At 40.3% G+C, this 22,131-nt stretch overlaps 1 protein-coding gene across 3 annotated transcripts in view; it reads right to left on the bottom strand.

Moving 5' to 3' along the window:
• LOC109996547 (epidermal retinol dehydrogenase 2) overlaps nt 1-15,377 on the bottom strand; it is a 34,024-nt gene extending 18,647 nt beyond the window's left edge. Inside the window, exons 1-5 of one of the 3 annotated variants that reach the window (XM_020650728.3) lie at nt 15,221-15,377; nt 11,734-12,061; nt 8,293-8,424; nt 7,790-7,889; nt 4,390-4,534 (exon numbers count right to left, since the gene is read on the bottom strand). In XM_020650728.3, coding sequence (XP_020506384.1) covers nt 4,390-4,534; nt 7,790-7,889; nt 8,293-8,424; nt 11,734-12,054 — 698 coding nt within the window. In that variant the 5' untranslated portion in view covers nt 12,055-12,061; nt 15,221-15,377. The other 2 variants (XM_020650727.3, XM_065953726.1) reach the window with 2 other exon arrangements.
• Between the last annotated feature and the right edge of the window lie 6,754 nt (nt 15,378-22,131).

Genomic DNA, 22,131 nt, shown 5'->3' with positions numbered 1-22,131 from the left:
GCCGATAACGTCAACAGTGCCTTTCTGAAAAGTTGGACGATTTTTTTACTTGAGCGCTCGCAGCGGACGTTCAAAAAGATGGATCGCTCGGAAAAAAGACGCCAGCATCGCGCTTTTTACTCAAAGCAGCCGCCTGCTGCTGCGAACGCTCTCTCCTCGTTAAGTCAATTGAAAAAGACGCTGGCGCTCAGACTAAAAAAAATGCTAGGTGGACACGGGGCCTAGCTGATGACTTCCTTTACCAAAGAAGAAGAAGAAACTTGGTTAATTTGATAAACTGATTTAATTCTACATAACAGCACTGTAGTTATGTAAGAACCAATATTTCCCACCTTCAGATTATCTTTGACCGCAGGAAATAAACGTCTGAAAACGGGCCGAGGTTCAGTGAGACAGAATTCACACGTCTGTAAAAAAACACTTGAATTAAGCCCCTCAGTTTGAATCAGGCCACAGCGTGTATGACGTGTTGGTTTAAAAGGACCTCAGGTAGAGATGTGAGGAGCAGGAAGAGACAGGACAGGTGTGTGTGTGTGTGTGCGTGCTGACGAACACTGTGTGTCCGCAGGGTTTGAGGGGGGAAGGGGGGGAAAGGGGCTCTGGATGGATTAACACAAGGAGACAAAAATAAAGACCTTTAAAATAAGACACCTTTAAATCTGGACCCCAGGATGTCCAGAGAGGAACACGGAAGGAAACCTTTAGTCCATCAGTTTTCTGTCAGTAGCTCTGATTACATGTTCAACAATTCTCACTCTAAATTACTATGATTTGATATTCCAACATCGAACATAATCTCTATTTACAGATGTGGCGTCACAGGGGTCTGGATTTTCAGAATCTGAAATGTTCTGGGTAACGTTTGCTGTATATTTGTAGCCCGAGCTGTATTGGCCAATCGCGTACCTGCATGGCCTTATTGTATGCAGGAAAAACACGCTTATCCACGCTACTGACACACAACACGGCAATACACGGTATTAAGAACTAGGGTATTTAAACTTTTGATCAGGGTAATTTGGGTAGTTTCTGTTGTTATTATGAGTTAAAAAGAGCAAACGCAATTGTTTGATAATAAATGGCTTCACCCAACCACTAACCATGAGTGAAAAAAAAAACATTTTTGTACTATCATTCATATTCTCTGAAAAATGACCAAAACAATCACAAATTCTGCCAGGGTATGTAAACTTATGAGCACAACTGTATCTGCATAAAGGGACAGATAACAATCTGTTCTAAATAAAACAAAATTACATTTGAGCCACAGATCTGCTCGATGTGTCACAAAGCCAATCAGCGTTTAGATTTCCTGACTTCCTTGAACGCATCAGAAAAGATCGATCTTAACTCTAAAGTGTTTTTTTTCTGCTGTTAGGGACACTCACACTACTTTCTACAAATCAGTGTCATGATGGTGTTATTTCATCAATCTTAATCCTTTCATTCTGTAAATCACAAGAACATCTCGTTCTGTTTGGGCTCGTGTTGCTGACGTGAGCCAGAGTGAAGCCGCTGTATAAACTTTACTGTTGACCTGAGGCTCAACAGATAACGGGTGTTACTCCAGGATGTACAAAGACATGATGCCGTTTACCTTGCAGACTTAAACGCTGCACAAACAACGGAAGTTGTTGAACGCTAACTGCTGTCTTCACTTTTTGTGAATGTGCATCTGTTCACAGAGGCGCGCGTCATCTTTCAGTGGGTGATAGATGATGATTCAACATGTTCAACATCATGATGCAGATTTTGTCAGGTCTGTCCTCCTGACTTTTAAGATGCCTGTTGATTGGAGGTCAGACCTGCATTTAAAGTAGTCAGGAAATCTAAATGCTGATTGGCTTTCCTGACACGGCGTCAAGCAGCTTTGTGGCTCAAGTTTTAATTTGTGATGTATTACTCATGTCGACATCTGTCTATAGAAACATGAATCATCATCAGAATACTGTCAACAAGAGCCAGTATGTCATAGGCGCGAATAACCATTGTTTCACCTCCATGCACCAAAGCTTGCTGATACGTGATTGGTCAATACAGCTCGGACTACAAGCGTGCTAAGAGCAGAAAACAAAACATGCTGAAAATCGAGACCCATGTGAACAGAACCTACAGGTCCTTGTAGAACAGATGTGACAAAGCTCATAATAAACTATTTTTTTTAAATTCCATCTGTCTTAAAGAGCGCTATATCTCTGAATCTCAAAGTGATATTAACACAGACACTAAAGTGATTTTAAAGGACTTGAAGCCCGACACATCTGGCTGTGGATGTTGTGTTCAATTAGTTGTTGTTTTTTTGTGGTGACTTTGACAAACATTTGATGATTAAACTTGTTTCATGTTTAATAATGAATTAAAAGTATTTTATATTATATCAGTATGTATGGTTGCTCTTTTTTTGATGCCCGTCTGTGTCCAGGACTCTCTGGTTAAACTCAGGTCAACTTTCAAATAATAAACACAGTCACTCTTGAATCAGTTATAAATTACAAATCTGCAGCTGTAACCACGGCCCCGAGGTTAGGGTCCAGCAGCTGTTTGATAACACATCTGGTTAATGAGCCAGGTAAACGTTTACCTACAGTAGAATGAGTCCCTCCTCAAACATGTTGATTATAATTAAAACACCTGACAGAGCTGCATCACGTCTGCACATCGCCAGCACAGACTCCATACAGTGATCCTGTGTCAGAGTCAATGTGTTTGGAGGAGGTGGAGAATGAGCTGCTTTATATCTGTTGTTCTTATCTTCAGCTCTGGTTAATGTGATGTCTACTCTGCCTGCAGGCTAAACATTTCTCTTTCTGTTATCACGATGAGTCAAAGACAGAGGTTACAGACGATCAGAGGATCAGCAGCATCCTCATCTACAGGTGGAGACGAGAAAACACGGAGCAGCTGTCAGTCATGATGAGTGACAGGATCTCCATGGGAGGGTTAAAGGCTGACAGAGTTCTGTGATAAGACATTTGAGACGTTCATTACCTGTGTGCTGATATCAGGCTGACACTCTGCTACAGAGTGGAAAGACAGGGAAAATACTGTTTACAATAAATAAAAAGACTGGAGAGGCAGGAGTTCAACATCGAGAAAATGCGATCATCTCAATAACAGTGAGCAGACGTTACCTTCAGGACACAACATCCAGACTACACAGAGCGAGCAGCTCTCTTTAATCCCTGTAGCTCCTCCCACGAGACCTCTTTTATTATCAAACTTTACTAAAGCATATTTTGTTAGCACTTAGAGCTTTCTAAGCTACCACATTCACACACGTAATAATGGCTGTAAATCACCAGTTTCATCACGATATCATATCGATTCTTTAGACGACAAAACGATATTTGACAATAACTCAAAGTCTGTCACGACATGATTTCGTTTTGATTTGATTCAGGAGCCTGCGACCGATTTCACACAATATTATGTACCAGTAAAACAACAATCAGTTACATTTCACGTCAAGAAAAAAAGAGCAACTTTGATGTTGTGGCAATGTGATTGCTGACTTAAAATAGCTTAGTGTCCAATTTTTTTATTTGTTTTCTCAATTATACTTTCCACTGTTTGTAATTATTATTTATTTTCTGTCTCTTTTATGTTCACCTTTGTCTTATGTTCTATTATTGGAATAAACAAATCAAATCAAGAAACGATTCAGACATTTAAAGGTCACATATTATGCAAAATACACTTCACCATGTCTTACTAACACTAATCTGTGTCCCTAGTCTGTCTACAAACCACCTAATTATGAGAAAAGTCCATCTTCTCCATCTGTTGCCTGCTCCACTTTTCAGATAATGTAACCCCTCCCCCAGGTGGGTGACACTCCCACAGCTAGGTGTTTGTTATGTTCTCTGAGTCTGCCTTCTCACCGTAAACAATAGAGGCATGGAGCGATAAGGGCCGAGCCACATCCCCTTCCAGAGAGGGGGCGTGGTCAGACACAGCTCATTAACATTTAAAGGTACAGACACATAAACAGCCTTTTCTGAGCAGGGCTGAAATAGAGGAGTTTATAGGCATGATCAAATACAGGATCAGAGTGGATTTAGAACAAGAAACTTCACACACATGTTTCAGGGAGCTCTGAGACTTATTTAAACATGTTACAAATAAAGACAATATGTGACCTTTAAATTTAAAACAAGCCTGCCAACCGTACCTGAAAACCATGCTGTCTTTCTGTAAATGTATTTCTCAACTGGCTGAAGAGGACAGTGGAATGTAAAAGACTAAGAAATTATATGACTAAATCATTTTGGGCCGTTCCTTTGGAGAGGCGGGAGGTCACTACGGGGTCAGTGGGCCGCCACTCCAAAGAATGGTAGGGGAAACACTGCCTAATAACAAAAGAAAGCAGAATAACAGAAAGAAACCTACTTGGTCTGACATCCGTCAAACATCCCCGTGTTGATGAAGTACGGACAAACGATGGTCGTCTTCACGCCGTCTTTCCCCAACGCCAACATCTCCAGACCCACCGACTCAGCGAAACCCACGGCTGCAAACTTACTGGCACAGTAATCTGCAGAGAGAGAGAAACATCAGGTTCACTGGTCATCACTGAATCTGGAGGAGGCGCAGACGACAGGTGGTTACCTGAAGTCTCACTCCGACAGGAAACATCGTGTTTAATCTCACCCTCATACCAACACCCTGATCTTAAACCCTGACTTATGATTAGAGTCCTTTCAAAACCAGAACTTCAAACTTCTAATTAAACTCAAACTACATCAATACCCGTTTGTTACCATGGCAACAGAAATATAAGTCCAAGGCAAAAATATGTGGTAATTTATTGATTTTAATTAGCAAAATGTAAAGTTAAACTCCTGCAAACGATCAACATTCTACATAAACATGTAGAAGGTCTCAGCTTCCCCTTCTCCCGTTCGACACGGTTTAGCGGAGGGTCTTGCGAGCCACCTTACTTTTTCGAAACTGGTAACGTTTTTTTGGTACTGAAACATTGACGAGTCTGTTTTGGTTAGAAAATATGACTTAAGATCTGTAGTTTCTTTAAAAGCTTCACTACTTTTTGAGACTGTCGATTAAAATAACAGATTGTATCGCTTTTAAAACACGTTATTGAACACGTTATTGAGTTTTGAACACTTCGCTAACCTTAGTTTGGACTTTATGATGTTTGGGCTCTGATTTAATAATGCTCTGTGATGGAGCGGCAGTCCTGTGTGCATCATGATAAGACGTGTGACTTCTAAATGTTGAAGATCCAGTTTAATGTTGGCTGTCATGTTTAAAGACTTTAAATGATCGTTTTTATAAACACTGTCTGACTGTAGTGGGTGTGTCACTCAAGCAGAGATTAAATTCTCCTTAATCTTATCAAACTGTCATGTTCCTCAGATCTCATGTTCACTTGTTGAACTTTGAACCATAATTATCTGTTGAATTAGTTCATATGTGCTGTATGATGGTGTGTTGACTTTAACACTTAAAGAATCATTCATTTACAGACTGATTAAGAGCTCAGGTCGTCAGGTGTACTCTTTGATTATCAGAAAATACACGGCTGCTTTCTCTTGACAACATTACTAACCTGGAGCGTACCAGCAGCGCTACAAGGCTCTGCTCAGTTTCAAATAAGCACAGAGTCTTTTTTATATCAAAGCCTGCTGCAAGCTCATGACAAGCTGAAAAGAGTCAACCCACTCAGACAGGAAGTCAGACAAGGGAACGCACAGAGCGTCCGGTCAATTTCAAAATAAAACACATACATACAGACTTCCCATTTTATATGCCATCACTTAAAGAACATTACGTCACAAAAGGCACCAAAAAAATAAAAGTGACTTTGTTATCTTTATTCCCGCGTGATCTTGTAGTTCTCCTGTGATCTTGTGAGATCAGCTGCTCATGGCTGCATCCAGAAACAGACCCAGTGTGGCGTTAAGGCTCCAGCGTAGTATGGCGGGAAACCGTGGGGCTGGTGACCACCCTCCACACTTCTTCTACTGAGTTTATTTGGTTTATTTCAAAACTACATGATCGACTGAAGGTTCACTTTCTATGAATCTTCTCTCCGCATTGACAGCTTTCTCTGACATGTGTAATGAGTTAATAGAACTACTCCTTAGTGAAGTTAAACATCTTCCATGAGGAGTCAGATGTTTGGTCAACAACAGGAAGTCAACAGAGGAGGGGGTCTATTTGTTGTTTTTATCACCTTGGTGGTGGTCAGGTCATAAACCTATCAGGGGTTATAAGTGATATTATTATTATTATTACAGCTGTTGGGATGTGTACTGATCAGAATACAGATGTTATAGGAGCCACATCCTGGTATAATAATACTGTGAGCAGACAGGTGATAAGGTGTGTGATAGATGTAGGTGAGAGGTGAATCAGAGAGCGCGAACAGAGCTGACAGTGAACTCTGACTTTAATCTGTAAAAACAAAGTTCATTCAGATTATCTGACAGCACACACTCACTGATAAGAAGGCATGTAGTACGGGTTAAATCAAGTGTGTATCGTCATACATGATAATGACTGGGTGTGTCACATGTAGAGCTGCAGCTTCGTATCAGCACTGAGCTCACACTAAGCCCCTCCCCCTCCTGTTAGAGAGCATGTCCTGTCCAGATATAAACATTTAATCCATATCAGCTAGGAGCTTCTTTTTAATGCAGCTTTATACATGTGTCTCAGTGAAAGGCGGCTGCTGGCAGCTTCAGCACCGTCAGGTGTGAAGGCGTTTCTTAACGGGTTGATGTTAAATTCAATTGGCTCAAAGAGCTGTGACGCAACACCCCTAACCATTGGTTCACTGGCTGGCTTTGTTGTTTTCATCCTCTCTGTCGCTCTTCTTCGACTTCTCTGGTGATTTTCTATTCTTCTGTAAAAGTGGATTTCTGTCCAAAGATTGGCCAGTAGGGGTTTTGATCTCTCAATATCTCACGATTTGATTGGTTTACGTTTCATGGGGTGACAATTTAATTCTCATTTTCTATATTAGAAAGGGGCTGTTTATTTCAGGATCTACTCCAGTCAGCTGTGCACTTTATTATTTCAGTGTGAAATAAATATTTGACCCCAAAAAGATTGATGAAACCACTAATATTTGTAATGTTTTTATCAGCTGATTTCAATAAAGTCAATGAACAGAGGAAATCCTAATACAGAGATAACTTTTATTTATGCTCATCTTGTAAAATACTTTCAAATAAAAAACATTTTTTGGCTAAACAAAGCTAATTAAGTATTAATGGGAAACATGCCATTGGAAAGATGTCATAATTTAAAGCCTTATTGTTGAGCACGCTGTAGGAGAGCACGTTTCTGGCTGCAGATTGTCAAAGTGATGCTGTGTGCGTCGGTCAGCGGTTGTTTTTTAAATCTCCCTAAAGTACTTCCCTTTATTTTTGCAGACCTTCATATTAACAAGTCTTGTTCAAACTTCATGTTACCCTGGACATTAAAGAATCCACAGTGTGCTAACGATCGTCTTCAATGAAAACGGGGCTGAATGTCTTTCTGCTCCACAGACAGTACAGGCAGTGTGTTCATATGTGACACACACAGGAACTGGTATATATGGTATACTGTACGTTCAGTATCTGTAGGTTCTTTGGCTCTTTTTGATACTTTTGATCATTAAAATAACAGATTGAATCGATTTAAAACATGGGGTATTGGAAAACATCAAACAGTCCTGTGAAGATCGACTTATTGTAAAGATAAATCTAAAGAAGATATATTCAGGAGTAAAACCCACACACACACACACACACACACACACACACACACACACACACACCTGCCAGTCCGTTGACTCCGATCAGTCCTGCTGAACTGGCGATACTGACCAGATGACCGTGGTTGTTGGCGATCATGGCGGGAAGGAAAGCTTTGTACATCTGAGAGAGACAAATGAAGATTAAATGATGTGAACCTGAACGTTTTAATTTCATATAACCATTCGATTTCTAAATTATCCTGATCAGAGTCGTTTTCAAACATGCACTCCTAAAATATGATTTTTTAAATTATAGAATTCTCTGCCCCTGTAATCTTCCTGAGACCCCCCCCATCAAACGAAACCAGAAGGCTCAATACTATTCTGAGTAATTATGATGATGGGAAAAAAAACGTTTTATTTATCCTTTATGTCTTCATATTAAAAAAAAAAAAAAAAACATGGCTTCCTTTGTCATCCATTTTCGTTTTGAAAGCACCCCTTCATCCCAGTTTTGACCTCCAGTCGGTGAGTTCTGGTTGTGTGTATATCGTGTATTTTTACATATTAAGCGTGTGACTGACCCAGAAGTGAGCCATGGTGTTAACCTCCACCGTCTTCTCGATCAGAGAGTCCGGCGCGTCCATGAACTTCTTCCCGGTCACGATGCCGGCGTTGTTCACCAGGATGCCGACGTCCCCGACCTCTCTCTTCACCTGCACACGGCAAACACACACAACACACACGTCTCAGGTTTCATACCATTTAAAATATTATAAAAATCATCTTCATGTTCATCTCGTATGTTTCTGGTCTTTGTGTTGTTGAGCTAAATGTTCCAAATGTAAGTGACACAGAGAGATGTAGCTGTTGTTTATGTTGTGTGTTAATGTTGTTGTGTGTTGTTGTTGTTGTGTTATTTGCATCACAAAGCAGGACTCCTAGCAGCGACTAGTGATGCCTCATTGTTTCACTAAATGAAACTAAGTGGAATGAGCAGCGGTCAGCTATTTTAATGAACATTTTTAGTTGTGGCTCTGACTCATGGCTGTATGTCTCAAATTATTTCAGTGGTGTTTGTTATACTCGTGATGTATGATGTGATGTGCTGTCGATAATGTCTGTTGTGTGTATGAATTGACAAGGCTGTAAATGAGTTTCCCCACTGAGGATTAATTAAAGTTTCTTAATCTAATCTAATCAAAACAGAAAGAGGTTGAAAGGAACTTCAGGAGTTGATCTGAAAGATTATGTTTCAAACATTATTTTGGTATTTAATGGATTCATTTATTGTAATAATAGTTTATTTCTAACGTGCAGCCCTAAAGATAAAGTGTAATAACTTTACAAAAAGAGGAACAATAAAAGTTTGATCTGTTAAATTGTCACGGCTGTGGGGTTAACCGGCTTTTGAAACAAGGAGCTGTAGATGTTGTTGTTGCAGTTGTGGTCGGGATTAGTAATGACTGTTTACACAACATGCATCCTCCCTGCCTCAGAGGCACACACACACATACACACACACACACACACACACTACCTGTTCCTGGATACACCCTTGTTTACATTAACATGGAGGTGGACACGAGTCCTTCACGAGGAGATAAACGTTCAGAGCCATAAGAAGGAGGTCACATTGAGGATCGTTGTTTGAAGGTCTACTCGCTTGTAAGGGCTTAGAAACAAACCAATCAGATTGGTTTATATCACCATCATGCTAAGCTACATCCACTTCTTAAACACAGTCTGTAGTTTTAATCAGGGTTGGGATGCAGCCAACTTTTCAGATGACAAAAGGGAATCAAAAGTGCTTCACATTTGACTGTACTCGTCTGTGTGGCAGGTAGGTTGAGCACAAAAACACCCACCAGGGACAGCAGGTAGCAAATTCTTTCCAACCCTGACTCACAGTGACATCACAGGTTTTCAGACGTGTGGGTTACGAGGACTTCATTCATCAGAAGTCTGGATCTTCAAAAGATCAGCAGATCAGCTCACAGCCTCTGAAGCTCCACAGAGACACAGATTTTAACCATGGAGCCGATTTATTCTCTGATTTTAATTCACTTATTTAATTGTTTCAGACAGGAAGTAGCCCAGTGTTTGTTTCTAGTATAGTGACAATAAAAAGGTGTTTATAATCAAACTTTAATATCCGTCTGTCCCGATTCTAAACTTGTGTGTCTGACTAACGAGTCAGGTGTGTGACAGTGAGCAGGACACACCCCTCTCAGGTCAAATCAGCTGTGTGCTCGGCCCGCTTCAATAAAGACGTTTTAAAGTCGTATCCATCCCCGGTAATAAAGCTGCCGCGTCGTGTTTGAATAATGAATGAAACTGAAGAGGATGTGGTGAGAGCTGAGAGATGTTCCAGGTCAATAATCTCATTCAATATTCAACAGACGACTTTTATGATCAGAGACGGAGGAAACTTGGAGATGATATTATAAGGCATCTCACAGTCCTTTCTTTGGTATTTTACTTAATGAGAAATTTAATCTGAAACATTTAATACTTTCTTTATTTTTAATAAAAACAGTACAGTCACTGAGATTCATCACCGCCTCGTCTTTATTTACAATCTGCAGTTATTTGATTTATGGTGATGTTGTTGCAGTAAAAACAAAACCCTGCTCCTCTGCTCTTCAGAAAGTTGATCTGCTTTCTCCTCCTTCCAATCCAACTTGGAGTTTTTCATCACGAGTAATTCTTCAACTCCTTAATTTATTATTTGATTCTCCACTGACTGGTCAGTGTTATACTGTTTACATTATATCATATTCATCACATTAAATTCCTTCCTATATTAAAGCTCAGGTTCAGGACTTCACCGTCACACCTGCACGTCTTCAGGATCCGCTAACAGATTCATTTAAATTAAATTCTGCTGCCAGGCGGCTCTAATGGGAGTGATTCTCTCTGCTACTCCACGCTGACCCCCGATTAAAAAACGAACTCTGAGTTGACCAAGTCAAGGCAAACGGGTGAAACAGATATTGTGAATAGAATAAGTTTACGGATGATCTATCCAAGTATAATTGACATGATGTTTTTATCACAGCAGCACATACAGAAACAGTACGGCAGCTTTCAGTAGCAGCTCCTGCTTCCTTAGGTCCTGTGTCCACCAAGCATTTTTTTCCAGGCAGAAAAGTGAGAGTGTCTGCATGAAGCGTTTGTGCTCTGAAAAGAAAAAGCGCTGCACATCCATCCTGTCTCTATGACAACAGTTTGTTGACAACGGCCGCTATATGACCGACACGGCTTTGTTATTTATGACTGCATGTTTTATATTTGAGATCTTTTTTTTCCAGCACACACAGAGCAAAGAGGATGTGGGTATAAGACACGATCTGTAGGAGGCTAAAATACAGGGAATATTATACATTTTGAAAAGAGCGCCCGTGACGTCAATGGCGCTTTTCTAAAAAGTTTAAAGATTTTCAACTTGACTGCTCGGAGCAGCCGCACAAAAACGGTGCGGCTGTAGAGCGCTTGTAAAAAAAAAGGCGCTGGGCGCTGCGCTTTTCATCCAGGCGGCTGCTTTCTGCTGCAAACGCTCTCTACCCATTGAAAACAACTGGAAAAAGACGCTGGCGCTGAGAGAAAAACGCTAGGTGGACACGGGGACTTCTGCAGCAGTCTTTGATGTAACATCCGTCTCTATGGCAACGATAAAAATGTCCTGACGGGACGCCACTGGCTTTGATAACTGTTGGAAATGTAATGTAAGTACATAATCATTATTTTTTTATTAATCTATATATTTTAGATTAAAATTCTTCTAACATTCTATTGTACCTTTAAGTATCTGCATCAGACCAATATGTATCTCTGCATTGTGTCAGTCTGTTACAATGAAGCTTTAATTACACACTATTCTCTGCTTAATTCTTTCAAACAGATCAAAGAGAACCACGTTAAGATTGTTTTAACTATTTTGAAATGATCATAATGTTGTCAGTATCTCCTGCAGCTCATGATGTCCGTCCCTTTATGAAATGATTGCGGCGCTGTTAGCTCACCTGGTCGGCCACCCTGTACACCTCGGTCTTGTCGCTGCAGTCACACACGTAATAATGGACCCTGCTGGCTCCGCTCTCTTTAGCCAGCCGGGCCGTCTCCTTCATGCCGTCCTGGTTGATGTCCCAGAGCACCAGCACCGTCCCCAACGCAGCAAACTCCTGAGCCATGAGCCGCCCGATCCCGCTGCCCGAACCCGTGATCAGCACCACCTCCCCTGTCACGTTCTTCTTCTTCATGGGCAAAAAGAAGTAGATGAAGGACTCGATGTTGTACCAGAGAGACAGCAGGAGGACCTGGAGGGTTTCCAGGATGAAGTTCATGATGGATCTATGAAGAAAGGAAAGAAAACAGCGGATTAATGACACCTTTTCAAGTCCCACTAGTACATAAGATGCAGTCTGATTTTGGAGGTTTCCAAGGAGACAAAAAAAAAAAATTCTATTGTGTTCCAGCTGTGTCTTTCTTTTAGTACCAGCTGTTTTCTCTTCGTGGAGTTTGCACTCCTACTGCCTACAGTACGGTAGTTGAGCTCTCAGCCTACAGGGAACGTTGTAAAGTACCGACAGCCCGCGAGTCTCACTGTCCATCTCCGCTGTTCAATATAGAGTCTATCAATCAAAAGAGCACTCCACACGTTCCATTACTCCATTTACTGAAAAATATACCACCGTTATCTGTAAATGAATGAGTATGACCTCATGATGAGGAAAAGATGTGAAAAAGTTGCGCTGCAAGCCTGGTCTCTGTCTCTATGTACGGGGATGAGTTTTCAGTTTCTTCAGGCCGCGTGGAGTGCTGTAGAGGATGCAGCAAACTTTAAAATGGAAAAAAAAAAAAGGGTACTAAAATTGTTTCCTATAGTTTGGATTTTATGGTACTTTTAGATAACACGTGTTATAAAGCAATCACAACAACAATCTCTTATCATTATTATTTTACGATCTCAGAAAATACAAAAGTTTTGTCTAAACTGTTAACAAGGCCTGACATATGTTTGGTGATCTTGATGGATAGAAAACTAATGCAAATCATTAAATATCTCAAATGCAACTTATTTTAAGTATCGATTCATTTTTCTTTGAGTTGATGTATTCTGCTTTTTAAGAATCAGGTTGAAATGTTTAAATAGGGCTGTCAAATGAGTGCAATATTTGAATCACGATTAAACGCTGAAGATCAATAGTAATCGCTGTTTGAAATTCCATTAATTGGCATTTCAAAAGAGTATTTTCATGCTTTTATTTTGTATTGTAATGTGTTCAGCAAAGGGCACCTTACTTCCTGTTTGGACTAAAACCTGCTTTTATTTTTTTTAAAAAGGAACTTTTGGTAGAACGAGGGTTACAACGTCAACTTAACCACGGATAAAAGGAACTTGTTATGGATTGATGAGTAAATGTAAACAGCTGAAGAGGAGGATACAAAAAAAGGGAAATGTTTGATGTCACATGATGGATTTTACTGGTGACTCGTCAACTGGGCTTTTTATGCATTTATTTGAGAGACAGGATAGTGGATAGAGTTGGAAATCAGGAAGGGAGAGAGAGAGAGAGAGAGAGAGACAGAGACAGAGACAGAGAGAGAGAGAGACAGAGACAGAGACAGAGACAGAGAGACAGAGACAGAGAGAGAGAGAGAGAGAGAGACAGACAGAGACAGAGACAGAGACAGAGAGAGAGAGAGAGAGAGAGAGAGAGAGAGAGAGACAGAGAGAGAGAGAGACAGAGACAGAGACAGAGAGAGAGAGAGAGAGAGAGAGAGAGAGAGAGAGGGGAATGACACGCAGGAAAGGAGCCACAGGTCAGATATGCAGTCGGGCTGCTGGTCTGAAGTAATATGCCTCCACAAACGGGGCACACAAACTAACCACTTGGTTACAGACGCCCCCCATAGGTCTTTCTTCATGACTGTGGCTATAGGGAGTCTCTGTGGTGGTTTAGCTACAGTGCGCCTAAAGGGACAAACTAGCACATGGTCAATGCGATTTAAAAAAATGAATACAGTCATTTGGTTAACGCTAACAGCTCTAGTTTAAAATTGACTTGAGCTTGTAAAGTGTTTTTTTTTTTTAGTCTTCTGACTACTCAAAGCACTTTTACACCTCAGGTCACACCTACACATTCAAACCTACACATTCACACACTGATGTTAGAGGCTGCTATGTAAAGTGACCATCAGAAGTAACTCATTTCATTCATACTCATTCACACACCACTGACACAGCAGCAGGAGTAAATTGGATTAAGTGCCCAAGCACACATCGACATGTGTCTAAGGATGAAATCTCAGACCTTTTGGTTGAGAGACGACCGAGCCAATGCCGCGCCTAAAACAAAGTCAAACTATCAGCAAAAAGAGGACAGAAATGACTTCAGGAAAGAAGAGTTCATTGTTAAAATGTAAAGTTAAAGATTTGGAATAAGACTGGAGACCAAATTAATACAGAATCTCTAAACAGACATACATGTACTTTTAATTTACCTCCATTTTACTGTGATAATGAGTACATTTCTTTTTCCAAATTTCTCAATTTATTTATCTCCTCATTAAAGTATTTTTTTTGCGTAATAGCAAGCTTATTTTGGGCCTTTAAAAGAAGAAGTGAACCTGTTATCACGAGAAAAACAAGCCCTTTTATCTCGAGAAAATAAGATATGTAAGTGGAGCTCAGGAGAAAACAACTGAAATGTACTTACAATCACAGGAAAAAGGAGTAAAATAAAATATATAGATGTATGTCTGCTTCGAGCTTAGAAAATGAAACAGCAAATTCAAAACTATAATGAAATTTTCAAATTATTTTCTTTATGTCTTCTGTGATCTTTTCAGCATGATATTTTTTTATGTTTTTCTGCAAATATATGACATTAAAATAAAAATCAGTCCACTAATTCTGATTAGTATTTCAAAGATTAAAAGCTCAAATAAAGCTTAATAAAGTCCAGAAAACTATTGAGTTTTAATTAACTTTACACCTGCAGGGTAGAAATGAAGATGATCCTTTTGTGTAAAGTAAACCACTGCTCTGTGTATGGACGTGAATAAAGTTTGTTAAATCTTCACAGATTGATGACTGATGATCACAGATGATCACAGATGATCACAGATATACAGAAACATATGGAAACACTCAGTGACTCCACTCTAACACATGTTTCTCTTTATGTTTGTTTATACGTGTTTACTTTGTTCAGAAACAACCTCCAACGTATTTACATATTCACAGTCAACACTTACACTAAAACTACACAAAAATACACGCAAGCCGTAAATAACCAACACACACATAATAATAATTGTTCAGTTTCATCATTTAATATCTTAAAACTCACCGAGTAGCGGAGCTGACTTTTCGGATGACCGTGAATCTAACAGCGAGTCAGTGTATCAGCTCTGACCGAGACCTTTGCTCTGTACCCGGGCTGTCGTTACGACACCACGGCCTGATAAAACTACACAAGATAACAAAGTGAGCTGTTGCCGTACCGTGCTGTTGGGTTATCCGCTGGACGGTGACTGTTTCCCGGGCGGCAGAGTTCGTGCAGCCTCGGGCGGAGAAAAGAAGCAGGATGTCACACCAAACCACAAAACTCCGAGCAAAGCGCTGCCCAACAACGTCACCTGACAGCGAATCATCCAACCACTGCCCAAAGAGGCTTCTGTGCAACGTGGTGCTTTCTGGGAAATGTAGTGTATGCACATTTCACCTTTTTAATGACATGTAAATAGATTTTACAACTAAGGCAGATGAAAAGGGCCACGTACACTCGATTTTATATGAAGGGATTCAATTAAGAAGGCATGATTTATCTCTTTTCATTAGGCATATTCACAAATTACAAGAGGTGGAACGAGTAAAAGAAAATTAAAGTTACTCTGAATACATTTTATGTAAGTGGAATTAAATCACTTCTCTAATTATCTATTCAAGTAAAAGTAAAATGTATTTTGTTTAAGATGAACTTGAACTGAGCAGTGTTTGCCATACCTGAGTGGAAGTGGACGGTTTGTAAAGTAAAATATGATTTCTCCTTCCTGTGCAGTGCACAAAGGATGCATTTACTTGGACTGAGTATCCTGGCTATGAGCATTATCTCAGTTTTTATATTTTTCAGGATATATTCAAATCCCCGTATACGTGATATAAATACTACTTATTACTGCATCATATTCAGTTTTTTACAACAACGTTTAAATCAGAGAAAATGAGAACACTGTTGCTTATTTCAGGCTTGGCACTTTTGAATACTGAACTCATGTTGCAGATATGGCGTATCCACCTCATTTTCAGCAGAGGGAGAAGAGAGTGACAGCAAATATTAATGATGTCCTCATGCAGGACAAGGGAGCAATGGGTGAAAATATGCAGATGTAATGGTACGGTAGATGCCATGCAGTGCAGTTTGGGCAGATGGTTGTTCATCATGAGCCTGGTATTGCCCAAGATTTCTGCCTCTGAAAGGAAGTTTTTTCTTGCCACTGTAACTTTGCTAAATGTTGCTTAGTGCTAATGATGGATTAACATAACAATGAGTAAGGTCTTTTACCTGCTTTTTGTAAAGTGTCTTGAGAAACCATTTGTTATGAATTGGTGCTTTACAAATAAATTGATTGATAGAGGTAGCGCCTGTGCAGAGTCAGAAACCAGGGTATGGCATATACATGCCACAATATCCCTTTTTCAGGTTCTCAAGGTATCAAAATCAGAGCATATGGTTCTGAAATCTGGATAAGATGTTGCATGCACAAACACAAAAACAGGATACTTAAAAAACCCAATAAAACTGGGATACTCAAGTCCATGTGAACACACTCAATGGTGAGACCATACAGCTAAAGATTGTAGGTGCTTGGATGGTCGTGTATAAACAGTGGTTCTCAACTGGTTTAGTCCCAGGACCCACCACCAAGTCAGTGAAAAATCAAAAATTCAATTTCTGACATTTTTCAGCCAACAGATTTATGTTGTGAAAATCGTACAGTTTGGACCTTATACTGTACAAAAAGTTCCTTATGGATTTTTTGACAACATTTTCCTCCAGGCACACATCCGCATTCCACCGAAAATGGCCCCGTAACCAACTTAGGGTCCTGACCCACAAGTTGAAAGCCACTGGTATAGATGTTTTTCTTTAGTTTTCAAATAAGATATTCTGTGGGTTTGTTTGTTCATGCCATGATCCAGAAACCAGTTCAAATATTGTTTTTCACCAAAAAACCTGATGAACTTTTTTGCACTTTTAGTTTTATTACTCATTAATGGATGCTTTTTTACAATGTAGTATTTAATGTAATTACTCAAAATAGTATAAACACACAAAACAGCTAAATCAACATAAGTTAATATTGACTTTCCACCCCTGCAAACAACACACTCAAAAACAAAGTTCAAGACTTTTTTAAACAATTATTTCATTAGAAAAAACCTGCAAGTCTTTTCTCTGATGAAGGCTTCGTGTTGTATTTTGATGAAACGAGTGAAGAGGAATAATTCATTATTATTTGAAAAGTAAAAAAAAAAAAGACATAATGACATCTAGACTTTATTGTGTTTTATTTTATTTTATTTATTTATGTTTTAAATGTTACTGTAAAACACTTTCTAAGGTATGTATGTAAAAATACTTTTCATAATAATAAGCACAATAAATAGATCGGGGGGGCTGGAGCCGTCAGCCAATCACACAGCACACACAACACTTTAGCTGTGTCACATTCCATCGGCCGCGGCCTTCATTGACTGCATTTTAAAGGGGTCATATTCTGCTTTTTCTGGTTTCATATGCCCTTTAGTGTGTTTTCAATGTGTCCTGTGCATGTTTAGGCACATCTATGTGCAAAAATTCAAAGTCCGCGGAAACGCAGCTTCTCCCACTCCCCCTGTTAGCTGTAGCATTAGCTGCATGTAACGCTCGGTTCTAGCCCCCCTTGAAAAAGATTTGCCAGTGTGATGTCTTGTCAGTGTGATATCACTGATCTAAGCCCATTGGCTCGTTGTGGCAAGCCCATTAACTTCTGTAGCACACCCATGATATGCTGTAGCCTGCGGTAGCACAGTAGTGCTAAGGTGCTAATGTTTTTGCTCCGCTCGGAGCAAAAGTGGCTGCATTCCCAATATGGTAAAAGGGGCGTGACATTTCCGAGAACCGTGCTGAGTGACTGACCAATTACGACAGGCCGACCAATCAGGTCAGACGTGGGCACTTCAGAGCCTTAGAGAGAGAGTCAGAAGTTAGCCGGTGCATGGAGCGGCAGTTCATGAAAACAGACTCTTTTTTTCAAACTTTAGCTATTGTGAACATACTTTAGTAGGTACATAGATTAAATACACAAACCCCAAAAAGGGCATAATATGGGCTCTTTAAGACTGAATGCGTCACGGCGTGACAAGAGCTGTCCCATTTCGACGGCTCCTTCAAATGCGGCTGAGAAATGCAGCCTTGTTTCCCCCGATTTGGAGGATTCAACATCTGGATCCTTTGCAGCCCACCCTTCCCAAGATTTATTGCACACCAGGGAGATTTAACAGTGGCATCCCCAATCCCAACCTCCGCAGCAGATCTAACTCTCACTTTTAAATGAAAGTATTGGGTTTCATTCGAATAGCTAACGTTACGATGTTTAAAAAGGAAGACGACTTAAAAGAACATTTGTTGATTCCTGCTGATGTTGTGGGAGCCGTAACGTTAAGGATCTAAGCGTTAGGTTAAATAACGGTTAGCAGCTCGACCTAACGATGGTTAAGTTAACTTTACTTTGTTTTTCTTCAGTTGAGTTAACAAACTTTGCTACGTTTGTCGTGAATCCTGTTTGTTTTTCAGTTTAATATTACTCCAGTAGCCTAACGGTTTCAAACGTTTGGATTGAATGTTTGTTAGAGTGAAGCATAATTTAACGTCACATTGCGCAAACATTTTCGTTTTATTTTAGGGAGCAAGAAGCATACTGCTCAATTCACCCAGCTGTGGGGGAAGAACGATCATCTGTTCACAGGAGGCACACAGCTAGCTTTGCTTGGAGGTAACATGAAAACAACAGGCTATATTATGGCCATTTGACCATCGTGTACTTAAGGCTATAATTAATCCTCATCCTATGTAAAGCCCACAATAATAAGACACCCAGTAAATTGTGTCACATGGATGCAAACTGTTGACTTTTCTTTTTTTTTCCAATCCAAATAAATGGTTTTTAAGGAGTGGGTGTCATTTGCAACCCTGTGTTAATGTGATTTCCCTTTTCTGTTGTTTTCTCTGTAATAACAACTATTTTGGAGAAGACGGGCCTGACTGTTAGTGTCTCATCTTTACAGGCCAAAAATAAATGGGACAACCTAAAAAGTCTAATCTGTGCATTCAGATTGAATTTATATCTACTCATACAAATTAATAAACTGACTTTTGCTAACATTTGTGTTTGCTGCTGTTGTTGTTGATGTTGTTGTGTACTGTCATGATTGATTTCCTCTGCTTTAGGACTACAAGTGTCCCGGGTCAGGAGAGGGCTTGAGAGGGAAACCCACTGCTGCAACATGGTCGTGGTTTGTCCTCATGGATGAGGTGTTGGGACAGAGGCATTCCACCACACAGTCCTGAGGACTCACCAGGGCCACGCAGGAGGAGAGGTCAGGGAGAGAAGGAGAAAGAGAGAGGGACTATGATGATGAGCTGATGGACCTAATTAAGGAGGACATGAGGTTCCAGAGAGAGGCAGCAGAGAAGAGGGCACAGAAGAGCAAGGCACAAGATGGACAAGACATTCTCCCTGCTGGAGCGATTCATTGAAAAATAATGCAAATAAAAAAATCAAAATTATATATAAATTGTTTTTTGTTTTGTTATGTCTGCTATGTTTAATGTTATTTCATGTTTTCAATCAAACGTTTCATTTTTAGATGTTTTTTTAGAGTTCTTGGATGTAGTGTTTGCTTCTGCAAGAAGACATGTGAGGTGTTTTGAATTTCGTTTTTTTTTGGACTTTGTGTGCAGAATCTGAAAAACAGAACAGTATAGTTTCAGGAAGTGTTTCTGCGTTACAAAAAAAAAAACGGTACTAAATGAAGTGCTAAGTTAATAATATCAGAGCTTGTTGAGTAGCCGAAAAGCTCACCAAAGATGTATCCCTCCATTAGTCTTCATCCTCATTCTGTACCTGCCACGGAAGTCTATACAGTGGATACTCAGACCACATAGGGGTTTCAGAGGGTCTGCTATGATCCTGTGAGCTACATTCAGTTTGCTCTGTCAGTCCCTGAGAAATACTGCACACGTTTTCCTCTTTTACCTTGCTCCCTACTTTAGTTCTTGATTTGTGCAGCCAAGCCAATCACTAAAAAAAAACTCAGGATAGTTTTTGTTCCATGTCAGTTTCATCATTATTTAATCATTTATTCAACCCATCAATGCCCCGTACCCCCACCCTGAGTGGTGTTTTGGTTTCTTCACATTTGCTCATATATATAGTACATACAACAGATTATATCTCTCTCTCTATGTGCTGTCAAACCACTGTCTCCTTTAGAGCATTCATTATTAAGATGAAATCTATCCGTCCATTATCTCCACCACTAACAGACCTAAGTAGACCCAGCTGACGATCTGAGGGAGGAAAACACAACAGGAAACAACCTGCAGCCAATCACAGAGCTGCAAACATCTACATGCCAACACAGGGCCTAATTCTTCAAAAGGTTGAATCAGCTGTTCTGTCCATATGTGCTGGCTGCCACATGTAAAAAACAAAAAATGCTACCGTAGCGCAAATAGATAGCAGAGACTATCTGTGTCCTGTATCAAATAATGCTCAAAGGCAATCTCAGAGTCTGTGGAGCCAGTTTTCATACTCTATTCAACAACTTCTATAGATTTTAGAGGGACAATTTCTCAATAGACAAGGAGCCAGGAGAGGATACTGGTGCTGTGGAAAACATCCTGCTTGGTCCCAAAGAAGACGACACCATCTGATCTCAAGGACTATCGACCAGTGGCTCTCACATCTCATGTGATGAAAGTGTTGGAGAGGCTCGTCTTGACCCACCTCAGGCCGCAGGTGAAACCATCCCTTGACCCTCTACAATTTGCCTACTAGCCACACCTGGGAGTAGACGATGTCATCATCTACCTGCTGCAGCGTGCTCGCTCACATCTGGAGGGGAAACGGCTGCACTGTGAGAATCACCTTTTTTGATTTCTCCAGTGCATTCAACACCATCCAGCCACGACTGCTGGAAGAGAAGCTGCAGCTGATGGGGGTGGACTCGTCCATCATCTCCTGGATTACTGACTACCTGACAGACAGACCACAGTTTGTCCGACTTGGCAGTGTTCAGTCTGGAATGGTGGAGAGTAGTACAGGAGCTCCACAGGGGACTGTGCTGTCTCCTTTCCTTTTCACCTTGTACACCTCTGACTTCAAATACAACTCCAGGTCATGCCACTTGCAGAAGTTTTCTGATGACTCTGCGGTGGTGGGGTGTATAAATGATGGGCAAGAGGGGGAGTACAGAGAGCTGGTGGATAACTTTGTGGAGTGGACAGGAAGAAATCACCTGATTCTGAACTTGGATAAGACCAGGGAGATGGTGATCGACTTCAGAAGGAAGAGGACAGAGCCACCACCGCTGTGCATCCTGGGAGAGGATGTGTCTGTGGTGGAGGAGTACAAGTACCTGGGTGTCAACATAGACAACAAACTGAACTGGAAGGCCAACACTCAGGCTGTGTACAAGAAGGGGATGAGCCGACTTTACTTTCTGAGGATGCTCAGATCCTTCAACGTGTGCAGCAAGATGTTGGAGATCTTCTATCAGTCTGTTGTGGCCAGTGCACTGTTCTCTGCTGTGGTCTGCTGGGGGAGCAGCATTGGAGCTGGTGAGACTAAGAGACTGGACAAGCTCATTAAGAAGGCCTGCTCTGTGATGGCTGTCTACTTGCCGTTATATTGTATATAATATGTCTACACTCATACACTTATGTCAATACTGTCCATTTATAACTCTGTTTTTGCACATTTACATTTAATCTTCCATATTTAATCTTCCTATTTAAGACTAGTAATGCTTAGTTAAATCCTGGATGTATATATTCACATTCTCAGTTTTGATATTTTTAGTACTTATTTACTTTGTATTTAATATTATATTATGTTTAGATTTGCTAACATTGTGTTTTTTTACTCATATTGTGTGTTTGGATAACCTGCTGCTGTAACACCACAATTTCCCAGTTTGGGATCAATAAAGTAATTCTCTTCTATTCTAACTCCTATCAAATATCAGTTCCTGTACTGCTCAGGACTTCTTAATGTCACTTTGGGATGAGTAGCAGTTATCTGAAAATAAAGCCTGTAATCCCCCTCCAGCTCCCCTCTGTCACAACAGCAGGTTTAACTTTGATTAA

The sequence above is a fragment of the Labrus bergylta genome, chromosome 4, assembly GCF_963930695.1.
Source record: "Labrus bergylta chromosome 4, fLabBer1.1, whole genome shotgun sequence".
In the NCBI taxonomy this organism is placed as follows: domain Eukaryota; kingdom Metazoa; phylum Chordata; class Actinopteri; order Labriformes; family Labridae; genus Labrus; species Labrus bergylta.
The sequence above is the reverse complement of the archived record's forward strand: the minus strand, read 5'-3'. Positions and strand labels throughout refer to the sequence as shown.